Below are 21,884 nucleotides of genomic sequence, written 5' to 3'. Positions count from 1 at the left end.
TGGACTAAGTTGCCTAATGCTTTAGAGAATATAATCAGCAGGCAGTAGACACTGTTCTCTTCCACATTCTTTGTTTAAAGTAGTTACATCGTTACTGAGAGAGATGGAAAAAAATGTTCTTTAGATTGGTGCCTTGGCACTCACCTAGAAGGTGGGACATCAAGATTGCAGAATAGCTTCATTGCCTATGGATTTATGCAGTACGTACTAGTGCTGGGAAGAGCATGGACACAGCTATGCTTGGTGTTTGGAGGGTTCCTGCTCTTCACTCGGCGGTGAATCCAAAACTATTTGGAGGATGGGATTTACCTCGAGAGTTCGCAGGGGTAGTGAGGGAAGGAGAACATGACAAGCTGCTGAATTCTTGGCTATTTCTCTCTTAGCGGTATCCAAATGTGTTTGCATGCGTTTGAAGGGTGAAGAGAGGAATTGATGAATAGGAGAAAGATGGGTCATAATGATGACTAATAATGAAACTGAAAGTCACTTAGCTTGTAATCTTTTATCATTGTTTAAGATTTCTGATGGACAGGAAATCAAGTAAGTCTCACTGATAAGCCTCCTGGGCTCCTTGCTCATTCAGAGTTTAGAAGTTTTGCTTAGAGTATGCATACAGTATTTAAAAATGAAGTGGGGTTTTTCTTTTCCTGTTTGGAGATGAAGATTTCTTATAAATTAATTTTCTTCAGAGTTACATTTTTGTGTTTGGGATTCTACTTATATTTCCTTTTTACAGGAATTATACTATATTTTGTACACAGAAGAATTTGTAAGATTTTGTTGTCAGGGAAATGTACAAAATAGTCTTTTCTTTATCATCTGAACGCTGATATTGTATTGTAGTCCAACAAGATCACATGGCTTTACATAATTTTGAAGAAAAGCCTAAAAATTCCTTTACAATAGAAAGTCTGTGCTGGGCTTTTGTACCACTTAGTTGTTCTGAACAGCATCATTCTTGTCTTGCAAATGTTTAGCATGAAGCAATGTTCTTCAGGAAGATGCTAAACTCTAGTGCTTATTATAACAGCCTTGGGATTACAGAGGTCCCATCTGTGGTTACTGGTATATTGCCAATTATGCACAGCTAGTGTCGTCTGTAAAACAGACACTTCTGGCTGTTGAAGAGATCTAAGCAGAGGATGTCTTTTGAGAAGCTTTAGAGATAAATGTTGCTGGAATGAAGCAGGAGTTCCTTTTGCTGGAGAGGGCAGGGGCCTGTGTGGATTGGCACTTTTAGGATAAAGAGTGGGCACAGATACACAGCCATGATTAATTACCCTTTTAGTCTTTATGAACCAGTTTTCTGTTCTGAAGCTTGGTTATGAGAGAGAGTGTGACTGCAGAATTTACATTACTGGAATTTGTTGGTCAGCACTGCTGAGTGATTTCATGTAGGTATGGAAGTGGAAGAGATTTTTCACATCCTGTATTGGGTCTTTCACAATATGAAAGTAGATGGATTTTCTCCTCTGAAGCAGAGACTCAGTAATTTAACAATATCAAGCAACACATTGTTCTTCACAGGGTTACACCAGCCAGAAGTACAGATCCTTTCTGCCCTTCTAGGCTTAAGTATTTTTGAGGGTTGCTTACAGCATAGGATGAAAGAGTCCAACTCAAAAGCAGTAGGATGATTTATCTGAGGGTTTTATTTCTGCAAATTCCTGTGTCCATCTTCACTTGGGAAAAAAAGTATATTACAGCTTATACTGCTTTAAATCTAGAAAACTATAATTACTTTTGTGCTTGAGTAGTTTCATTAAAATATTTCGTATTCTCTGTACAGTTAGTATTGTTCAGATGAGATTTTTTTAAATATGCGACTGAGTACAAACTTCATTGCCTTGAAGTGTAAGGGGACTCAAACAAATGCATGGTCCACCTCCCATTATAGTAAGTCAAAAGAGTAAATTTAAGCATTTGTTTTCGTCAATAATTTTAGAAAGCAAGTAGCAGAAATAAGTGTGTGAAAGTTGAGATGCAAATTTCTTTAATCGACTGCACTTTAGTCAATGTTGTCTTCCTTTTCAAAGTTAACCCATGTAAATAGTAAAGGTCAGTAGGTTAAATATGTAAATGCAATCAGAAATGTATTAAAATTATTCCAGGTTCAGCTTTGTTGCCACTCATGGTAAACAATTATACAAGCTTAGGTCTATAAATTTATTTTACATTAATCCAAAAGAATAGAGAAAAGAAAGAGAAAACTGCTAAATAGAAATACAAGGTGGAAAGCATTTAAATTAGTGTGAAATAAATCCAAACTTACTTACACAGCTTTTTTGTGTCATTTCCCTTATCTCCCCTTTTTACTATCTAAACATTTGTTACCAGCTTCGTTCTGAAACGAAAAGCTGGGCAAATAAAGCACCTCTGAATACATTTTCTGTTAGACTGAACTCCAATGCAGTTTAGTACTGACTAGCACCATTATTTATGGGGAAATAACTCCTTGTTCCTTCACACACTAGTGCAACCCCAGTCTCAGAGGGAACTTCCCACACCCTTCTATCTTTCCCCGTTCTGTACACAGCACTATCAAGTGATGCAAACCTTCTCTTTGCTCAGCTATAATAAACATAGGGAAAAATAAGTTGAATAATCCACTATGGTTCCAACTATGTTTTTCTGTATATATACCAAAAGATACTACAGCCATTGATTTTCTTCCCTCTGCCTTTCTGCCCTGAAATATGTGGTACTTGATTTCTTTCAGATCTACGCATGCAGAATTCATACACAAACAATGCTTCTTGGAGAAAGAAAAGAAATTGTAAAATATCCATGCTGATGTAACAGTGATAACATATGCTATGGTTTGTGACTGAAAACTTCAGGGAGAATGGAGACCATCTAGTTCTGTTCGCCAATGAAAGCTCTTTCTCACAGAGTCCAACTCTCTGTTAGAGAGCAATTTTTGTGAGAAAACAGCTAATGCAGGGAACCTGATAGGCCACTGGCCTTTACAATCTCACCACCCACCTGATCCAGTTTCTGTATTTCCAATATCTGAATCAGTGGTGAGAAATGAAACTTCACACTATATTTTTTTCAGACACTCATGACGAAGGATTTTGAAGTGTGTATCAGAAACTAAACTTAATTTCCTGATGCATCACCACGAAGCAGTGTGACAAAGCAATGGTTTTGAAGATGGAAGTCAAAATGACACAATTCCCTCCTCTCCCAGTGAAGAAAAACAAAAAAACAAACCAAGAAAAACAACAGTGGAAAGTCAGTGCTCTTTCCTTACTAATTAGTAACAGTCTTGCTGTCTTAATTTTAGAAACTGGTATTTTCTAGAGTAATGTTTATTAAGTTTTCCCTACGGTGAGTTGCCTTGTGTAATATTCTCCACGTCTCAAGACCCGGTGGTGGTGAAGCACTGAAGGTGACCCAGCTGAGCAAGCGGCTCCCTTGAGGGAGCTCCTGGATGATCTGCTGCTGCCTTTCAGCAAACAAGCACCCACCCAACAGGCTCAGCATTCCAGCTTTCACAGCGCAGGGTGAATATCGTGATGGTTATGTCATTCCTGAGGGTTCAGATGGCAAAAATCTTGATGAAGATATAGTGTTTGCTGGATTGTCAACAGCAAACCTCTCTCTCTTGGAACCAGTAGTGCAGGGGAGCTTCCTGAGTCCCTGTCTCTCTTCATCATCTGTAAATACTGAGGTCTACAAGTAAAATAAAAGGATAGACTTTACTTACTAAACCAAGATATTAGCAGTAAAATAATATTTTTTTGCAAGGTTGAATCTGTGTCCTTATGAAATAAGAAATCAAGTTAAGTTTCTCAGTGGTCTCAAGGTTTGTGATTGCAATTAATAAAGCATTTTATTGCAACTTGAATCTTCTTCAGCTAAATATGTTTTTGAATTTTTAAAAAGATAGAGCATTTTGAATTTTGGTTTTCTTTTGCAGAACTTCTATATCTTTTTGTTGTCAGATCAAGGCTTACATGGCTTATTGCATCTATGCATAGCAAAGAATGGATCTATAATTCCTGTAAAATTTTGTACAGTTTGCAATCAACACCTTTTTGAGATGTACTCTGTAAAGACTTGTTTAAAATAAGGGTTTTGTTCTTGAAAGTTAACCTTAGCATTGCCCTGGCCTTTATAACTTTGACTTGGAAATTAGCATTGCAGAGTTCAGACAGCACACTTTCCTCAAAAATATTTTCTTAAGATGCTGTGACAGCTTCAGCAACTGCTATTTTTGGACAATTTCATTTAAAGTTAATCACTTGTGGAGTTTTCAGCAAGTACATTTTACAAAGATCACACTTGAATCTATTTGTAAATGAATGTAGACATATTTTGCCTCTTTCTGTAAAGCAGTTGAAAGTCTCGTATTTTTGGACTTGGGTAAGATCTTGTGAATTTTATTGCCTTTATCTGGATAGGTGCTGGTATTTAAGGAATCTCACTGTTGGCTCTCAGGCTCTGAGTCTAAAAAAAAACCTTTTTTTGAATGTTTTCTGCTTGCACTAGCTTTAATTTATTATTACAAATGAGCGCTTTGTCTTGTCCGGTTTTATTCGCTATAGAAATTGACATGACAATTGAGGGCTCTTCTGGGATTTCAAAACTCAGTTGGCAATTTAACTTGAGTCTTCTGCACCTTACAGATCTAATAGCCAGCTTGCCTTTTAGCTGCCTTCTGGAAGTGTGGCAGGGAGACTAGGAGAGCTTAACATTTTCAAAGTAGATCCTCAAGCTATTACTGGGGCTTTGTTATCACACATTACCAGTGACTGGCACATTAAACAGTATATAAAAACTGAGTATCTTTCTGACACAGCAAATATTTTCTATTTTGGATTGCTGAAGTTTTCCTTTCAGGAGAGTCCAATACCAAGGTAGTGGCTTCCATAAAATAAATATCATCTGACTGGCTTGTCTTTTTGATAGATTCCTGGTGGTAAGACAAATTTGGGTTTGAAGGTTAAAGATGTTTTATCCTGTAAGTATTAGTTCTTCTTTACAAATAATGAAGTCTGTAATCTTTCTCATCCTAATTCTTGGATCATAATTCCTGTAGGTGTGAAGTGTGGTGTCTGAAAAATGACGTGAATTTACTGATCACCAGATTTGCAAAGTTAGGACTCCACAAAACAGCATTTACCTGTTTTGCTGCCTTGTTCTTTTCCTGAGATAAGAAATTATAGTAATGGTTTTGCTTTTAGAAACACATTTGCTTAAATAATAAACCTTAGAAAAGGGCACAGGAATGACTGAATGAAATAATTTTGTTTATTAGACATTAAAGTAGCAGCTAAAAAAATGCTTAGCAAGTAAACGAGACTATACCTTTACTATTCTTTTTAGGACTAGAATTGGCCACAAGAATTCCCAAAGGAATATGACACTTCTCACTTGTGATATGACAAATTACATGTGACACTGTTGTACCTGAATAGCCTTCACACTAGAAGGAGAGTGTTCATGTTAATATTTATTCATCTGGGCTTTTGTCATTGAAGTCATGCAGCTGAAGTAATCTGAGTGTTTGAGTGTGATAGCTGGCTTATACTGCTGTTCAGGTTTTCAGGTAACAGCAGAATGGCTTCAGTGTTAAATGGGGACAGATCAGTAATGAGCTTTCCGAATCAGATGATGCAATTGTCAAGGAATCCCATTTCCCACTTTTATTTATAATAAGCCAGAAGAAAGTGTAACATATAGAGGTGAAATTTCTGATGTGTAGACCACGTATGCAAATGTGATGCCAGGGGCTGAGGACTGAGGAATATGGTGTGTCACTGTAGGAAAGTTTTCAAAATACGTAAAGCAGGAAAAAAGTGTTTGAAGGTGAGATCAAAAGAATAGGAAATTTATTTCCTATATGGTGCCTGAGGGATTTGAAGAAAGCCAAATTTAAGAATCAGTATTCAAAAATGTCATGTTTTTTTCCTAATTACTTTTTGTCTCTGACCTTTGAGGATTTACGAAAATTTAGGGCTGACCAACTTCTCTAGTCAGCTGACATAAAAATATAGCTAGGCTTGGAACTGTGTCACTGAAGTCTATGAACTTTCATCTTACACTAACCTAAAATTCTTCCTTCGGTGTCAGCCTCATTAGATTCATATGTATAAATAAAGGACAGAAATTGTATTTATAAAAATACATGAAAATAGAATAATTTGAGGTAGAAATATCTGTCTGAAATATTTTGTACACATCCAACAGCATGCAAAGGTAAATTGCCTCATTTAATGAATAATTTCATGTAAATGCTATAAGAAATGGTGCCACTGGAATTTAACAGCTATCAAAATTTAGCCATGTAACATAGTAATGAAAATCTCTGCTCTGGATATGGTTGTAAAATCTCCACAGTTTTCATTGCTATGTAATCAATTTAGTAATGCATACACACATGAAAAGTTATGATATAATCAACTAGCGTCATAAAATACATGATAAAGCTATTCACTAAGTGTAATAAAAGCTACAAAATTCTATTCTTTAAAATTAAGAAAGTAAGGAGAAGTAAATTTTCTTTCTTCTCTGAATTGCTTTTTTAATATATCATATTGATTGCCTTAAAATTATGCACTATGGGAAGTACAGGAAGAAATCTGGATCTAGAGAGTGACAGGGGAAATATTCTCCACATTCTAACGTTGTGTATTATTGCCCATTCATGAGATTTTATTGTTTTGATTTGTTTTATACTTGTGTAGATTGTGTAGATTTTTATTATCTTTTTAAATTTAAGATTTATAAAAGAATTACATTATTAAGTCAGATGAGAAATGGATTAAGAACTTAAATATTGGTTCTATAAGGAAGTATTATGTGACATGTCTTTTATTATGTTGCTTGTCTGAACTGGAGGCATGATGCAACTGTCATGAAACACAGAGAACGTGCACATAAGCCCCCCTCAGTGTTTCAGTATATTTTCCCCTTAAGCCAATTTGGTTATTTAAAGTTGCTTAAATCATGAATGTGTTTGTCTTTTTTGCCTACAGAACTGCTTCATAATTTATTTTGTAATTCAGGCTCACAGTGGATGGAGTCCAACTTGTAGCTTTCAGTTTGAAAAACAAGACTGACTTCAGCTCGTAACTTGACACATAAAGTGCAAAGTGTATTAGTAAGTGCGTGGCCAAGAGGAGCTGAGGGACTCAGGACCTGGGTTTGGAAGGACACTCGGTGTGAAAGACAGTGGGGAATATGGTATCGAAGGTGTTAATAGGCGAGCAATAACACGGACCTTAAAATAAGGCCAGGAAATGAAATAGAAAGAAAGGGATAAGCAGTAAATGAAGGGATACAGAAGAAGAAGAGAGACTGGAATGGTAAGGAAAGAGCTTGCGCACCAGGGGGAAAATGAATTCTGTCAAGAGCTTAGCCACGAGGCGAAGTTTGAAACATTGGTACTACGCATTTAGGTAACTGAATATGCTTTTACTGGTAACCAGAGGAATGGGTTGAAAGTCACTACAGCAGAAGTGATAGTTAAAGATAATACAGTAAGAAAGCACAGTTGAAACTGCAGCTCCTAAGAAGACCTCACAATACCATGTATTAGTCCCAAGGAGGTTTTTAAGCCTCCAGCATGGCCTGCAGCATATACTCCATATATTGCATAATAACAATGTGTGTTTTATTTACATTTTCTAGGCTTCATTTGTAAAATAATTGCAAAGGTGAGGAAAACTTAGTATTAACTTAATAAAGTGTTTGTTTTTCTATGTAAATTTTGCAGTAATGTAATTTTTGAAATGCAGGCTATTATCATATCCTTAATGCACTTCTATTACATTTTATGAGTCTTGGCCTAAAGGAAGAAGTGAGTGGTATATTTCTTTGCTAAAAACAACTAAAAAAAAAAAAAAAGAATTGTCTAGTTTTTTTCTAGACAAACTGAGCAAAAAATTTAGATCTCTTTTACATGGTAGAACAATATTAATTGGCCTAGGGAACTGAAGAATAGGAAGAGAATATTTACTCATCTAAAAATGCCTGTTGTCTTGTTCCTAGGTTCAGACATTGTTCAATGGTTAACGAAGAACTTATCTATAGAAGACCCAGGTAATTTCTCTTTTTTTCATGTCTGAAAATTCTAGTTTGTCTTTTTAAATGATTCAGCCAGATTTTCTCTTCTGTTGCAGTGGGGGTGGGCAGGCAGCATTTGACCAGTATAATTTCAATAGCAAAACAGACAGCATCAAACTTTAGAATCATAGAATCATAGGATTGTTTAGGCTGGAAATGACCTTTAAGATCATCAAGTCCAACTGTTCACCTATCACTGCCAAGTCCACCACTAAACCATGCCCTAAACACCAAATCTACACATCTTTTAAATACCTCCAGGGATGGTGACTCAACCACCTCCCTGGGCAGCTTGACAATCCTTTTGGCGAAGTTTTTCCTATTATCCAATCTAAACCTCCGCTGGTGCAACTCAAGGACATTTCCTCTCATCCTATTGCTTGTTACCTGGGAGAAGAGATGAACACCCACCTCACTACAACCTCCTTTCGGGTAGCTGTAGAGAGCCATAATGTCTCCCATCAGCCTCCTCCTCTCCCGGCTAAACGACCCCAGTTCCCTCGGCCGCTCCTCAGAAGACTTGTTCTCTAGAGCCTTCACCAGCCTTGTTGCCCTTCTTTGGACAAGCTCCAGCACTTCAGTGTCTTTGTTGTAGTGGGGCACCCAGAACTGAACACAGTATTGGAGGTGCAGCCTCACCAGTGCCAAGTACAGGGGTGCGATCACCTCCATGCTCCTGCTGGCCACTTTATTTCTGATACATGCCAGGATGCCATTGGCCTTCTTGGCTGCCTGGGCACACTGCTGGATCATGTTCAGCCGGCTGTTGACCAACACCCCCAGGTCCTTTTCCTCCAGGCAGGTTTCCAGCCACTCCTCACCAAGCCTGTAGCGTTGCATGTGGTCGTTGTGACCCAAGTACAAGACCTGGCACTTGGCCTTGTTGAAATTCATACAATTAGACTTGGCCCAGTGATCCGTCCTGTCCAGATCCCTCTGTAGAACCTTCCTACCCTCAAACAGATCAACACTCCTGCCCAACTTGGTGTCATCTGTAAACTTACCTACAGTGTACTTGATCCCCTCATTCATATTGTTGATAAAGATATTAAACAAAACTGGCCCCAACACTGAGCCCTGGGGAACACCACTTGTGACCAGCCGCCAACTGGGTTTAACTCTGTTCACCACCACTCTCTGGGCTCAGCTGTCCAGCCAGTTTTTTACCCAGTGAAGCATACACCCATCCAAGCCATGAGCAGCCAGCTTTTCCAGGAGAATGCTGTGGGAAACAGTGTCAAAGCCTTAGACAAAAGTCCAGGTGGACAACCTCCACAGCCTTTCCCTCATCCACTAAGTGGGTCACCCTGTCATAGAAGGTGATCAGGTTAGTCAAGCAGGACCTGCCTTTCATAAGCCCATGCTGACTGGGCCTCATCACCTGGTTGTCCTGTACATGCCATGTGATGACCCTCAAAATGATCTACGCTATAACCTTCCTTGGCACAAAGGTCAGACTGACAGGCCTGTAGTTCCCTGGATCCTCCTTCTGGCCCTTCTTGTAGATGGGCATCACATTTGCTAATTTCAATCAACTGGGACCTTCTTCGCTAGCCAGGGCTCCTGGTAAATGATGGAAAGTGGCTTGGTGAGCACTTCCACCAGCTCCATCAGTGTCTTTGGGTGGATCTTATCCAGCCCCATAGTCTTGTATGTGTCTAAGTGGTGTATAAGTTTGCTAAACATTTCCTCTTGGATTATGGGGGCTTCATTCTGCTCCCTGTCCTTGTCTTCCAGCTCAGGGGGCTGGCTACCTGCAGAAAAACTGGTCTTACCGTTAAAGACTGAGGCAAAGAAGGCATTAAGTACCTCAGCCTCTTCCTCATCCTTTGTCACTATGCTTCCTCCCTCATCCAATAAAGGATGGAGATTCTCCTTAGCCCTCCTTTTATTGCTAATGTATTTATAGAAACATTTTATATTGTCTTTTTTGGCAGTAGCCAGATTAAGTTCTAGGTGGGCTTTGGCCCTTCTAATTTCCTCCCTGCATAACCTCACAACGTCCTTGTAGTCCTCCTGAGTTGCCTGCCCCTTCCTCCAAAGTTTATAAGCTCTCATTTTTCCCTGAGTTCCAGCTGAAGCTCTTTGTTCAGCCAGGACAGTCTTCCCTGCTGGCTCATCTTTCAGCCCATGGTGAAGGCCTGCTCCTGTCTCTAAGATTTCCTTCCTGAAGAATGTCCAGCCTTCCTGGACACCTTTGCCCATCAGGACTGCCTCCCAGGGGCCTTTGTCCACCAGCCTCCTACACAGGCCAAAGTCTGCCCTCCAGAAGTCCAAGGTGGCAGTTCTGCTGATCCCCTCCTTACTTGTCCAAGAATCAAAAAATCTCTTATTTTGTGATTGCTGTGCCCAAGACGGCCTCCAACCATCACATCACCCACAAGTCCTTCTCTGTTCACAGACAACAGGTCCAGCTGGCTCACTCACAGCTGTCTCAGGATGTTATCTTCCACAAACTCCAGGAGCCTCCTAGACTGTTTCCTCTCTGCTGAATTGTATTTCCAGCAGACATCTGGGAAGTTGAAGTCCCCTACAAGAATAAGGTCTAGCGATTGTGAGACTTCTCCCAGCTGCATAAAGAATATTTTGTCTGCCTCTTCATCCTGGTTGGGTGGTCTGTAACAGTGCGCTGTAACAGAATCCCACCATGATACCTGCCTTGTTGGCCTTCCCCCTGGTTCCTACCCATAAACACTCAACCCTATCGTCACCACCATTAAGCTCTAGACAATCAAAACACTCCCTAACATTCAGGGCTACCCCACCGCCTCTCCAGCCCTGCCTGTCCCTTCTGAAGAGTTTATAGCCGTCCATTGCAGCACTTCAGTTGTGCGAGTCATCCCACCATGTTGCCATGATGGCAACTATGTCATAGTTTTCCTGCTGCACAGTGGCTTCCAGCACCTCCTGCTTGTTGCCCGTGCTGCATGCATTGGTGTAGATGCACTTCAGCTGGGCTATTGATCCCCCCAACTTTTTTGGGGGAGAAGCCCTAATTGCTATGTGACCATTCTCAAGTGCTTCTGTGGCCTCTAGCACATCTGTAACCCTTGCGTCTTTGCTGCCACATGGATCTCCATCCCCTACCTCTGCTGAGACAGCAGACTGAAGGACCTCATTAGCACACCATCCCTCAAACATTGATGTGCTGCCCCCAGGCTTATCTCTAGTGACCTTGGTTTTATCCCTTCCCCCATTCCCACTTTAGAAACCTTTAGTAAGAATCTGAGGATTATGGTTATCCATTTTATTGGAGCAGGTACCAGGAAAGAAGATAATGGCCAAGAATGAAAATTATAGCTATTTTAATTATTAGAAAATGTGTTTAAGTTCTACTCCATGAGGAATTTACTCAGTGTCATGCTAAACAGTTCATTAAACACATGCTGTTTTCTTAACAGAATTTTTCAATATATAAAAATAAATAAAATTATTAAAATACACTATTGTACTGTTACCAAAAGCTGCATTTCTATTCTTAAGTTTGGGCACTTTTATAGCATCTTAAACAGAAAGTGAACTGTAAATAAAATCAGTGCAGTGAGGACGAACAGTTCATTGCTTGATCAGCTGGGTTGGAATGTGGAAGTAAAGCTCTGGATCCAAGCTCTACCACACATTTCTTGTGCGGCCAGCAGCAAATGCAGTTTGGTGCATGTCTAATATTTCTTCCTCTGATTTACAGGAATCTTGATACACGATATGAAATTTTCTGGAAAGACATTATTTCTAGTAGAAAATGCTGAATGGCAGAAATAAAATATTCTGTGGAAGCTTCTATTACCTTTTCATTAGGGGGAAGATAACTTCATTCTTTAAAGCACAATTAAAAATACTTATTTTTCCTCTCTCCTTTTCAGACTTTTGGGAATGGAATTTATGTTTTATTTTCAATTTTTTTGGTGTGTTTTTTTTTTAATTTAGAAAAAGTTGTTTTCTGTCATTAGAAATGAAAGTATGATCACTGTGGAATTCCAACAAAAAGTAAAATCACTGTGTTTAAAATTGTGACTTGAATAATGAGGAACTATTATAAATATATAATTCGGTGTTTGGAAGTAGCCAGTTCACAACTTATCCATATGTTACATGAAAAAGATCATCAAATGCTCCAGTTTTATGTAACTTTACACAGAGTCATATGTTTACTTCTTGAAGATAAAGAGGAGGTTGCAAGAGACCTATGTGTGATATTGTATTTCTCAGTTGTCAGCTACAAAACACTCACCTATCTATATTTATCAGAGCTTGAAATATTGCCATTCTATGTTTTTTTGCTATGAAAGCTTAACCTTTATTTGTGAAACCAGAACTGCAATACTGGGATAGGCTGTCATTCAGATTATCCGGTTATTGCGAAATCTGGAATAGAATAAACCTTAAACTAAATGGAAAACATGGTTCCCATTGTTGATGTCCAATTAAAATTAAACAAACACACAAAATACTAACATATGTAACCAGAACACCACAGTAATTTAATTTAAGATGGGTTTTATCCTCTCAGACTGCATGGGTGGAAAAAACTATCCGCAATGACAAAAATGTCTTATGCATGTCAGTCCTAGTCCAAAGTCAGCTATCTTCAGAAATAGAATAATCTTCAGAAAGTCAATGACCCTAAATGCTGCCTTTGGGTAGTGATCAGAATTGCCAGATAGTAGCGAACCTGACGGATGGTGAGCAAGAGCTAGTAACATGACAAAACTTCTGAAAATATTCTGTTCTATCAAATCTTTTCAGTGTATGAATTTTTGTTCCAGTTCTAGACAAGTCAATCTAGAACTTCCTGTGGAAAATCCCTGAAGTTCTGTGAACTGTTGTCACCATAATTTGGATTTCCAGTATCTTCTGTTCTCTTTTCATTAATGTGTCAGGGTTTTACTATGGCTGTCTTTTAAAACACCCCCATAGGGTCCTGTTACAAAGCTCTTGTGAAGCAATGCAATTTTGTGATGCAGAAATAAATAATGGCTGTGTTTGCACTGAAAGTTATCAAATCTGTCGAATTCTGATACCAGCAATATACCTGTAAGAGTAACATAAAGGTGACCTTTGTTCACATATTTTAAGAGTATATTCTACCCTGTTCAGAAAAACTTAAAGGTCTATTTGTATACCTCATCTACCAGTGCTGTGAACTACTTACATGAGCAAGGCATGCAAATTGTGATTTAAGGGGTAAGTAGACAAGTTAGATTCATGGAATCATAGAACAGCCCAGGTTAGAAAGGACCTTGAATGATCTAGTCCAACATTTCATGGGAAAGAGAGCCTAGATGAGCTTATCTAGCACCCTGTCCCATCGCATCTTGAACACCTCCAGTGATGGGGACTCCACCACGTCCCTGGGGAGATTGTTCCAGTGATTGATTGTCCTCACTGTAAAAAATTTCTTCCTTATATCAAGATGAAATCTCTCCCCATGCAACTTGTACCCATTGCCCCTTGTCCTCCCCATGTGGCTCCTTGTGAAGAGAGCCTCCCTTCTCTTTGCAGCCACCCTTTAACTACCAGACAACTGTGATGAAGTCCCCCCCGAGCCTTCTGTTCTCCAGGGTGAAAACACCTAACTCCTCCAGTCAACTTGTTCTTTAGTAAAACGAAGAACTAGTTACAAGGAAGTGGCAGTACCACAAAAAAGTCACACTTTGTAGTGCAATTTTTTTCCCTTTGTTTTGCATGGGGAATACAACTCCAATACCATTTATATGGGAATGAAGGAGGCTGCTTTATGGATAGTGGGAGAACAAAAGGCAGGAGAAGGTCTGGCAGCAACATTTGCTTTCACTGTGTTAATAAGTGTAAAGTGTAAACCTATTATCTGAAAACAGCAATTTCAAGTAAAAAATAGTTACAAGTATAAATTGCCAGTAAAAAACCACCCTTCACATTTGTTCATAAATGGAAAATCATTTTCTGTGGAAGATCTGAAAGATTTTGGCTTGCTGCAGTAAATCTCCATCAAGAAAATAAACTGGAGATGATGGGCGGATTCTGCTAAATTATACCAGATTTGAAGATATTCCAGTGGAGCAGAGTAGAGCTTGTGCCCAGAATAGCTGTGCGCAATATACAGTTGCTGTTATATTGTTTGCTTTTCAATATGTACTTAAAAAAATGTTTGTGTTTCAGCCTACAACTCATCTGTAAAATTTTAAGGAACAGAAATAATCAAAGTTATTTTTAATGTGGAAGTTTAATTCAGTCATAAAAATAAGCCTGATCTCAACCAGAAAAAGAAGCAATTAACTGAGTTTACAGTATTGTAAGTGCTTGTGGTTTGGCACTTATACATGTGTTTGTTGAACTGACCATTACAGGGTAAGTGCTGACTCTTCACTGATGGTGCCAATTACTCTTAATGCGGAAAATCTACGCTGTTTTTCTACGTTATGTTTTTTCTTTTTTTAAAGTGATGATTAGTGCCATGAAATGTACCAGACTGACCAGGCTAGAGACTGAAGTCTTTTTAATCCTTAGGGGAAAAAATAGAACAAAAAGGGTAGATGAGCTGATTTAAAGGTGTCAGCTGAAATTGCGGAGACACTAACTCTGTACTGTGTTCTTGCACTGATTTCTTTAATTCCCTTTGGGCAGACACTTGATTTCCCTATTCTGTAGCATTCCAGTATCCTAATGGAAAATCATGCTGTTATCTGTCTAAGGAGAAAAACCACTGTCGGTCTTCAAGTATTTTCATAATGAAATGTGTGTTATTCACAAACATGCATTTCATCCTTAGGTCAGCCCATGAAGACTTCCTATCTAGGTTGCTCACAAAGAACCTTTAAAAGTTGATAATATGTTTAGTCATCACCCTCTTGTTCCTTTACAGTACCTTTACTCCTGAGTGTTGCTTATTTAAATCACCCTTATCTGCAAAACCAACTGAATTTGACTGAAGGCACTTCATTATTGGATGGTTACTCTAGCTGAGCCAGAGTACTGCAGCCACCTCCAGAATGCGCAGCCTTTGTTTTCAGATTGCCTTGGTCCAGCTCATTTTGGCAGTCTGTTGAAGGAGTTTGCTACTTCTTACTTCTCTTGGACATCAAGAATTACACGGAAGCGAAATACATATGACTAAATCAAACTTTGTAAGTTATAAAACCTTGAAATAGACACCCTCCTATGATTTTTCAACTTCAGTTCTTGCCATTAATAGTCTTTTCACTTACCTGATGTAGCTAATTTGTAATTAGATGCCCACCAACAGCCACGTAAACTGTGGCCACTGATCCATTGCAATTAAAAGGGAGGACTCAGTAGCACATCCGTTTGTGTTTCTTCCACCTTTCCCTCCTTTTCTTTCTAGTAAAATCTCTCTCCAGCAGCTGCTGTATCAGTAATGACCTTGATAATACACAGTATTTGCTCTACAGAATTAGAGGAAAAATATCAGGGGCTTTTTTGAGTTTATGAAAGTGTACTTGAAAAATTGTTCAGCTCTAAGTTATTTCTGCCCTTTTCCCATGCATATACAGTAAGGTAGCAGCAAAAAGCAGGAGCCAGACAAGGTGTTCTAAATGATTGCCATTTGGGAGACAGCACCAGACAGCTGCAAGTGAAGGGGAGGTCCTTCCAGAGTTTGCTAATGGAGAAAAAAGCCTCTTAGGAAAAGGAAGAAAGAGGGGAATGGAAAGGTCATGCTTATGTTTGTGGTCTTTGCATTAATCAAAACTTGTGGAAATACAGCAAGAGTAGAATACATCCCATTTATCAGTCTAACTGGAAGAATAAAAGCTGATAAAAGTAATTTACACTGCCTGTGCGCATACCATAACACTCATACTAGGAAGCCAGGAATGCCAGGACACTCACTTTTTTCATATGTCTAACAGAATCTTGGGCACATTTTGTTCGATGAGGCAAACCTCATGAACCTTCGTCAAGTCCTGTGTAAATAACTTTCTAACTTTCTTCTATGGGGTGAATTTGATCTGAGTTTGTCAGGTCCTGTAACATTTAAATGGAATGATGACTTTAATTTCTTATGAAAAGAAAGAAAGTAAAACTCAAATCCTGCTTGGGAATAGAAAATGTCAAAATTTACAGACACGGCTTTAGTACCAATAGTATTAACATTGTGATACTCAAGCAAAATAAAAATATGATAGGTTTTCCTTTAGTTATTGTGCTGGTTTTGGCGGGCACTTACCTGTGTGTGGCAATCAGTGGCCTTCTAGCCACTGCTGCAGTTTCAGGACTGCAGAGGTCATTTTATTTGCCCAAAGCCTTTAGATAGGTTTTGGAAATGGTGGACACAAGTGTATTGCCTATAATTCAGTTGTGACAGGATAAATCAGATTTAATGGATTTAATGTTTTTTCCACTGAAGCTTTTTCCAGTTTGGTATAATCTGATACCCTGTGAAGACCCATGTGTTAGGAGTGTCTCCCAAGAGAACAGAGAGCAGCAGGGCCAGCCTGGAGTGAGCTTTCACTCTACATATGTACCAGTACTGTTTGAGCAGCCTCATTTCCATGTAGTCACTCTTGAAGATAATGAACCTGTTCCTAGGCTGGCCAGTTTATTTTCTTGCTTGCAGATAGGTGGTAGGCTACATCAGTGTTTCCAATTTCCTTTCAAGGAGCAGTCATTTCTTTTGATATGTTTAGTAGTGTGGCAGCTGGTTAAAAATGAACAGTTTTTTACACTTGCAGGAAAGAACTGGAGTTTGTGACTGGTAGAGATGCTAAGAGTTCATGGTATCAGCAACAAATCACTTCCTTTATATAGGCAGATAGGTCACAGGATCACAATCTGTTTCATTATGCTAAGCATGTGTAAATAAAATTCCTCCTCCCTGGTTGCCTTAAGGTGGCATTATTTTACAAGATACAACATAAAATAGTTTGTTTTTTCATCCTAATAATTAATACACCATGCTTTAGATAGCAGGATTTATATATAATACAACACTGTAAACTCCAAAAATGTCTTTAGAAACCACTTAATGAACAGTGAAAGATATTCTCTTAAGATGTTTAGCAATATAACAGGTTGTATTAGCCAGGTACAAAATAGGTCTAGTCTAGATACCTAATACTATTTATCCTTGAAGTAATGCTATAAACTTTTGAATTACCTATAAAGTATTAATGAATTGCATCTGTTTAATTTATAAATGAATGTCCATATTGGAGTAATGGGTAAAGATCACAAGTATGAAATTTGCCACCTTCTACCATACTTTGTTGTATAACAGTAAGAATAAAATGATACTGTTACTTCTACAGCAAAATATGGGTGTTCTGTAACATTGTTTCTGTGACCAACTTGTTTGCTATTGTCAATAGCATACTAATTCAAAATAGTTCTCTTTTTGGTTTTAATTAGGCTTTGAGCAACCTGATCTAGTGGAAGGTGTCCCTGCCCATGGCAGTGATGTTGGAACTAGGTGATATTTAAGGTACCTTCCAACCCAAACCATTCTATGATTGAACTATAATTTGTGCCACACACTTTTCCTGCAGAAAACAGGACTTTGCTGAAGTTTGCTTACTTTTGGTTAAAAACAAACCTTCAACTGAGTTTATAAATTTCATTTTTCTTAATACTAGCCCTGGTTCCACGATGATGTCTTCAAAGCTATTTATTTTTAATAAGAAATAATTCATTAATATTAAAGTCTCCAAATTCTACTCAAAATTATTTTCAGTGATAGGTGTAATACCTTCACATGTCACCACTCCTTCCTCCTGTGTTTTAATCATTAAAGGTGAGATTCCAACCCTTCAGAAGGCTGGAGGTTTTCTCATTATCTCCAAAAGAAAGAAGATTTAACTAGATGCCTTTTAAAATAGGACCAGGTGTAACATGGCCTTTAAGCTATATCTCAGGCTAAAATCCAAATGCTAGTTTACAAAAAGTGTCCGATACCCAGTTAGATTTTAAAAATTGAAACAATCCAACAATCAGCATTTTCTTTAGAATTCAGGAGGCAGGATGGGCTATATTGCACTGAGGTCTTTGAGAGTCTTATTGGGTACAGAGGAAGAAAGAAGTACTGAATAGAAAACAAAATACTGATTAGAAAAGTAAGTCTGAAGAAGCCTACTCAGATAAAAAGTTAATGCTAAAAATATTACCAGATCCAGGTGACAGAAGCTGAAACATTGATAAGCATTAATTTCAAGTAATTTAATTGGAAAGAACTTCAGGTGCTCTGTTGCACCAACTGAGGGAATGTATTTCATCCTTTGTCACAGAACAAACTAAGCTATGAGAAATCCAAATTGCACAATTGAAATCTTAACCGGTGAAGTTACCTCGAAGTACACAGCTTCATCATAAAGCTATATATAAGATGAGCTCTTCCAAACTGATACTGGCTTCTCCCCAGTGATTTATGAAGTCTGGAAAGCTTTATAATCAGTTTTTAGAATCAAATCCCAAATTGGGTGATTTTTGTTCCTTAGTTTTCATTGGAAATTCTCCACATTGTTCCTCTAAGTAACTGGTGTTCCTAAACTGGGTATCTCCTTCCAGGTGTTGTACCAATCTTTTTTTCTTGATACCATTGCTCAGAATATGGAACCAATATTTCAGTGTAAGGCCAATATTATCTTCCTACTGATGCATCAGATATTCAGAATAACTGGCTTCAGATACCAAATCCTGCTTATTCAAAATATACTATCTGTTCCCCATCTTGTCTGCTCACATTATAACCTTCCGTGCTAGTAGCTGCCACTTTTTGATTATTCAGCATGGTCAGAGACTACTATGTTACCGACTTTGTTAATAACAATAAAACATCTATTCATTGACTTAACTTAGCTAAGGACAAAAGTACAGTTGAAGGATCCTAGAAAAGGTATGCTCTTTTAGGGTGAACTCTGATAACTTTTAGAAATAAAGCTCATTAATTGCATAAATTAAACTATAATGGCCTTCCTAATAAAATATTTGGTCTCATTTTTATTAAGGTTACTAGGAATTTTTGTGCTTTTCTCACCATTTGACAGCCTCCTTCTGAACCTTTGGGATCGTACCAAGTTTTGAAGGTTTAACAGGAAGAACATTTACTAATTCCCAGTCCATACTGGCATAATTAATTAAAAGCAGCTAAATAGTTGTCTAGAGACTTAATTAGCTTTCTGCTTCCTTCTTTTCCAGAGAGAACTGTGTTATATAGTAATGGAAAGTATAAGTAGGTGGAAGTGGGATTTCAAATCTGAGCAACTCAATTGAATAAAAGTAGTTGAAATTCTATTTCATCTTGCCAACAGCTGGTGCAGCTATTTATAGTCAAATAAACAAAATTTTTTTAATGTTTACATGTTGTATGTAGTATTTGATGACTGGGAGGTTAATGAAAGGCCTTCTCTTGATTTTGTTAGTAATTGTCCTTAAGAGGATTTTAATTGTTCTCATAGCACATGTAGAGAAATACTGCTGCCCACCCAGGAGCATAGTGATGGTTCAAGATTAAGTGAACAGCTGGGTGCTCTAGTTTACTACTCAAAGGACATTGCTTGCCATTTAATCTTGGACAGGTTAATATTACCTAGATGCTTTCTCCTTTGTCAGTATTCCCTTCCCTCTTTTCCTTCCTTTTTGCCTCCCATCCTCTCCTCTCTTTTTTTATCTCTATGGTTAATTCCCCAATTTTACTGCATAAAATATCCTCTGGTTCTCACTTGCTTACAGCTGCTGGTGGACCTAAGTCACATGTTCTTCTCCATTCAGATGTTCTCCCTCTAACGCTGCTTCTTTCTTCTAATTTCACTGGTTGAACTCACTCACCTGCTCAATTTTCACAAATTTTTAAGATTTTCACTGTTCATGTGTCAGGGTGGGTGACAAGAGCCATGTCTACTGTGGTTCTGTAGTTGCAAGACCTCATTTGGGTTCAGAACACTTGGATCCACAAAGTTTAAAATATCTAGTGACGATAGAATCTAATTTTTATAGGTTACTGTTCTCAGTAAAGTTGAAGCTCAAATTAACTAAAAAAAAGAATCCAGACCATAAAAAGACTCTATTCACCTCAGTTAGGCATGCAGAAATTATGACAAGTACTTTACACTGGCTTTTGAAAGTTTGTTTCTTAATTACTGACTGCTTTAACATGACACTTCAGATAAACTGGACAACTTAATCTTTTAATAGCTTTTAAGCTTATTAGAAGGCTTACGGAGAACTATAAACGTGGAATATCTGCATCTTGAAATTGTGGAATTATTTACATACATCTTCAAATACAATAAATATGATCACTAGCATAAAATAAAGCAAAAATATAATAAGCAACTAATATATAACTGTGAGAAATTAAATGTTTTCATTAAAGTCTCAGAGAAATAATAAATGGTTGATTTTTTTCCTTTATAACATAAATGAAAACTGTTATTTCTTGAGGTAGCTTCATATATTTGTCACCTAATAAGGATATTTTCAAGGAAGTTAGGGATGGGGATTTAGAGTTTCACAGCTAAACCTGCCATGAATTTTAGTGACTGCCACTATAATTCTGTAATAAAATTAAATGCACAGATGACTTTCTAGAGAGTTTCAACTGTAAATTCCCAGGGGTGTAATGTTCATGTTAATGAAATTTTGCAAATATATGCTCTGAAATATCTGTAGCAGATGAAAACTTATGCCTACAAGAAATAGATCAGAAGTAATTCAACTATCTACAATAACTTTTACCGTAATAATAATAATGGCTGACTGAGAATAAATTAGAAGTGAAAAGGCATATTTAAGTTTCTGCACAGTATATTTAGAAGATATTCTGACACGCCAAAATTATGTCCAGGAAGAGCAATTAACCAATAAATAGACTGTGATTTCAAATTTAATATTAAAAGAGACTCTGCACACTGGGGGCATTTAAGCATAATAGTAGTTGTTTGTTTATTTGCTCTTTTAACTAGCAAGCCAAAAATGTTCTGTACAGCAAGAAAAAAACATAGGTATCAATGAAAAACAGTTTATTACCAATGTATGCTCCAACATACTAGAGATTAAGTGTATTCTGTACAATGTCAGTAAGAACATAAGACAGATGGATCTGCAGTCAGTCCATCTGGACCATGAGCTCTTTCTGGCAGTGGTCAGTCACAAATGCTTAGGAACAGCCTTGCACTGCAGGAGAAAGGTGGTGTAGTGGTACCTTGCTTCGCCTGTCCAGCTCCTGACAGTCTGAAGCTTAGGGAACCCCCTGACCTGCAGGTGTTTCCAGTTTCTTGTTTAATCGTCCCTGAATGATGTGTCTTCCATTGCTTTTACAATGCTCCATGACAATAGGTAACAGAGGTTGATCAGGTATTATAGATATATTTTTTTTGTTTTGAAGGGTCTGCCTGGTAATCACATTGGTTGACTCCAAGTTCTTGGTTTCTGAAAAGTGCCAAATTCCTTATTCATTTACCTTCTTTAGGCTAGCCATGATTTTATAGTCTGCTATAACGGCTGTCCTCCATGGCCCACTTTCTGATTTGTGATATCTCTTGTACGGAAGCCTTCATAGGTCTCTTACAGTCCTTATCCTCTTTCTTCCTGTGTTATTTTAAAAAATATATATATAGTTTGAGATTAAATGACCAGAACTCCACTCGGAATTTATGATGTGGGTGTGCTATGCTGTATACTACCCATGTCTTCTGGTTTGTTTTCTATTTCTTTCCTAATATTACGTTCTGTTTGGGATTTGAGCAGACATTTTCACAGAATCATATATAGTGACTTTACTTTTTCTTGAGCAGCAGCAGCTAACTTGCAGCCACATACTGGTCATATGAACTTGGGGAGGGGAGGTTCATATTTGAAATGTTTATAATTTATCAAAATTC

At 37.9% G+C, this 21,884-nt stretch overlaps 1 protein-coding gene across 5 annotated transcripts in view; it reads left to right on the top strand.

The window, feature by feature from the left end:
* RGS7 (regulator of G protein signaling 7) overlaps positions 1-21,884 on the top strand; it is a 246,041-nt gene that overhangs the window by 144,822 nt on the left and 79,335 nt on the right. For all 5 annotated transcript variants that reach the window (XM_064445778.1, XM_064445776.1, XM_064445775.1 and 2 more), the window contains exon 4: positions 8,002-8,052. In XM_064445778.1, the coding sequence (XP_064301848.1) occupies positions 8,002-8,052 (51 nt within the window). The remainder of the gene's footprint in view (positions 1-8,001; positions 8,053-21,884) is intronic.

The sequence above is a fragment of the Phalacrocorax carbo genome, chromosome 3 (assembly GCF_963921805.1).
Source record: "Phalacrocorax carbo chromosome 3, bPhaCar2.1, whole genome shotgun sequence".
Classification (NCBI taxonomy): domain Eukaryota; kingdom Metazoa; phylum Chordata; class Aves; order Suliformes; family Phalacrocoracidae; genus Phalacrocorax; species Phalacrocorax carbo.
Note: the sequence above shows the minus strand (reverse complement) of the source record. Positions and strands in the feature narration are given on the sequence as shown.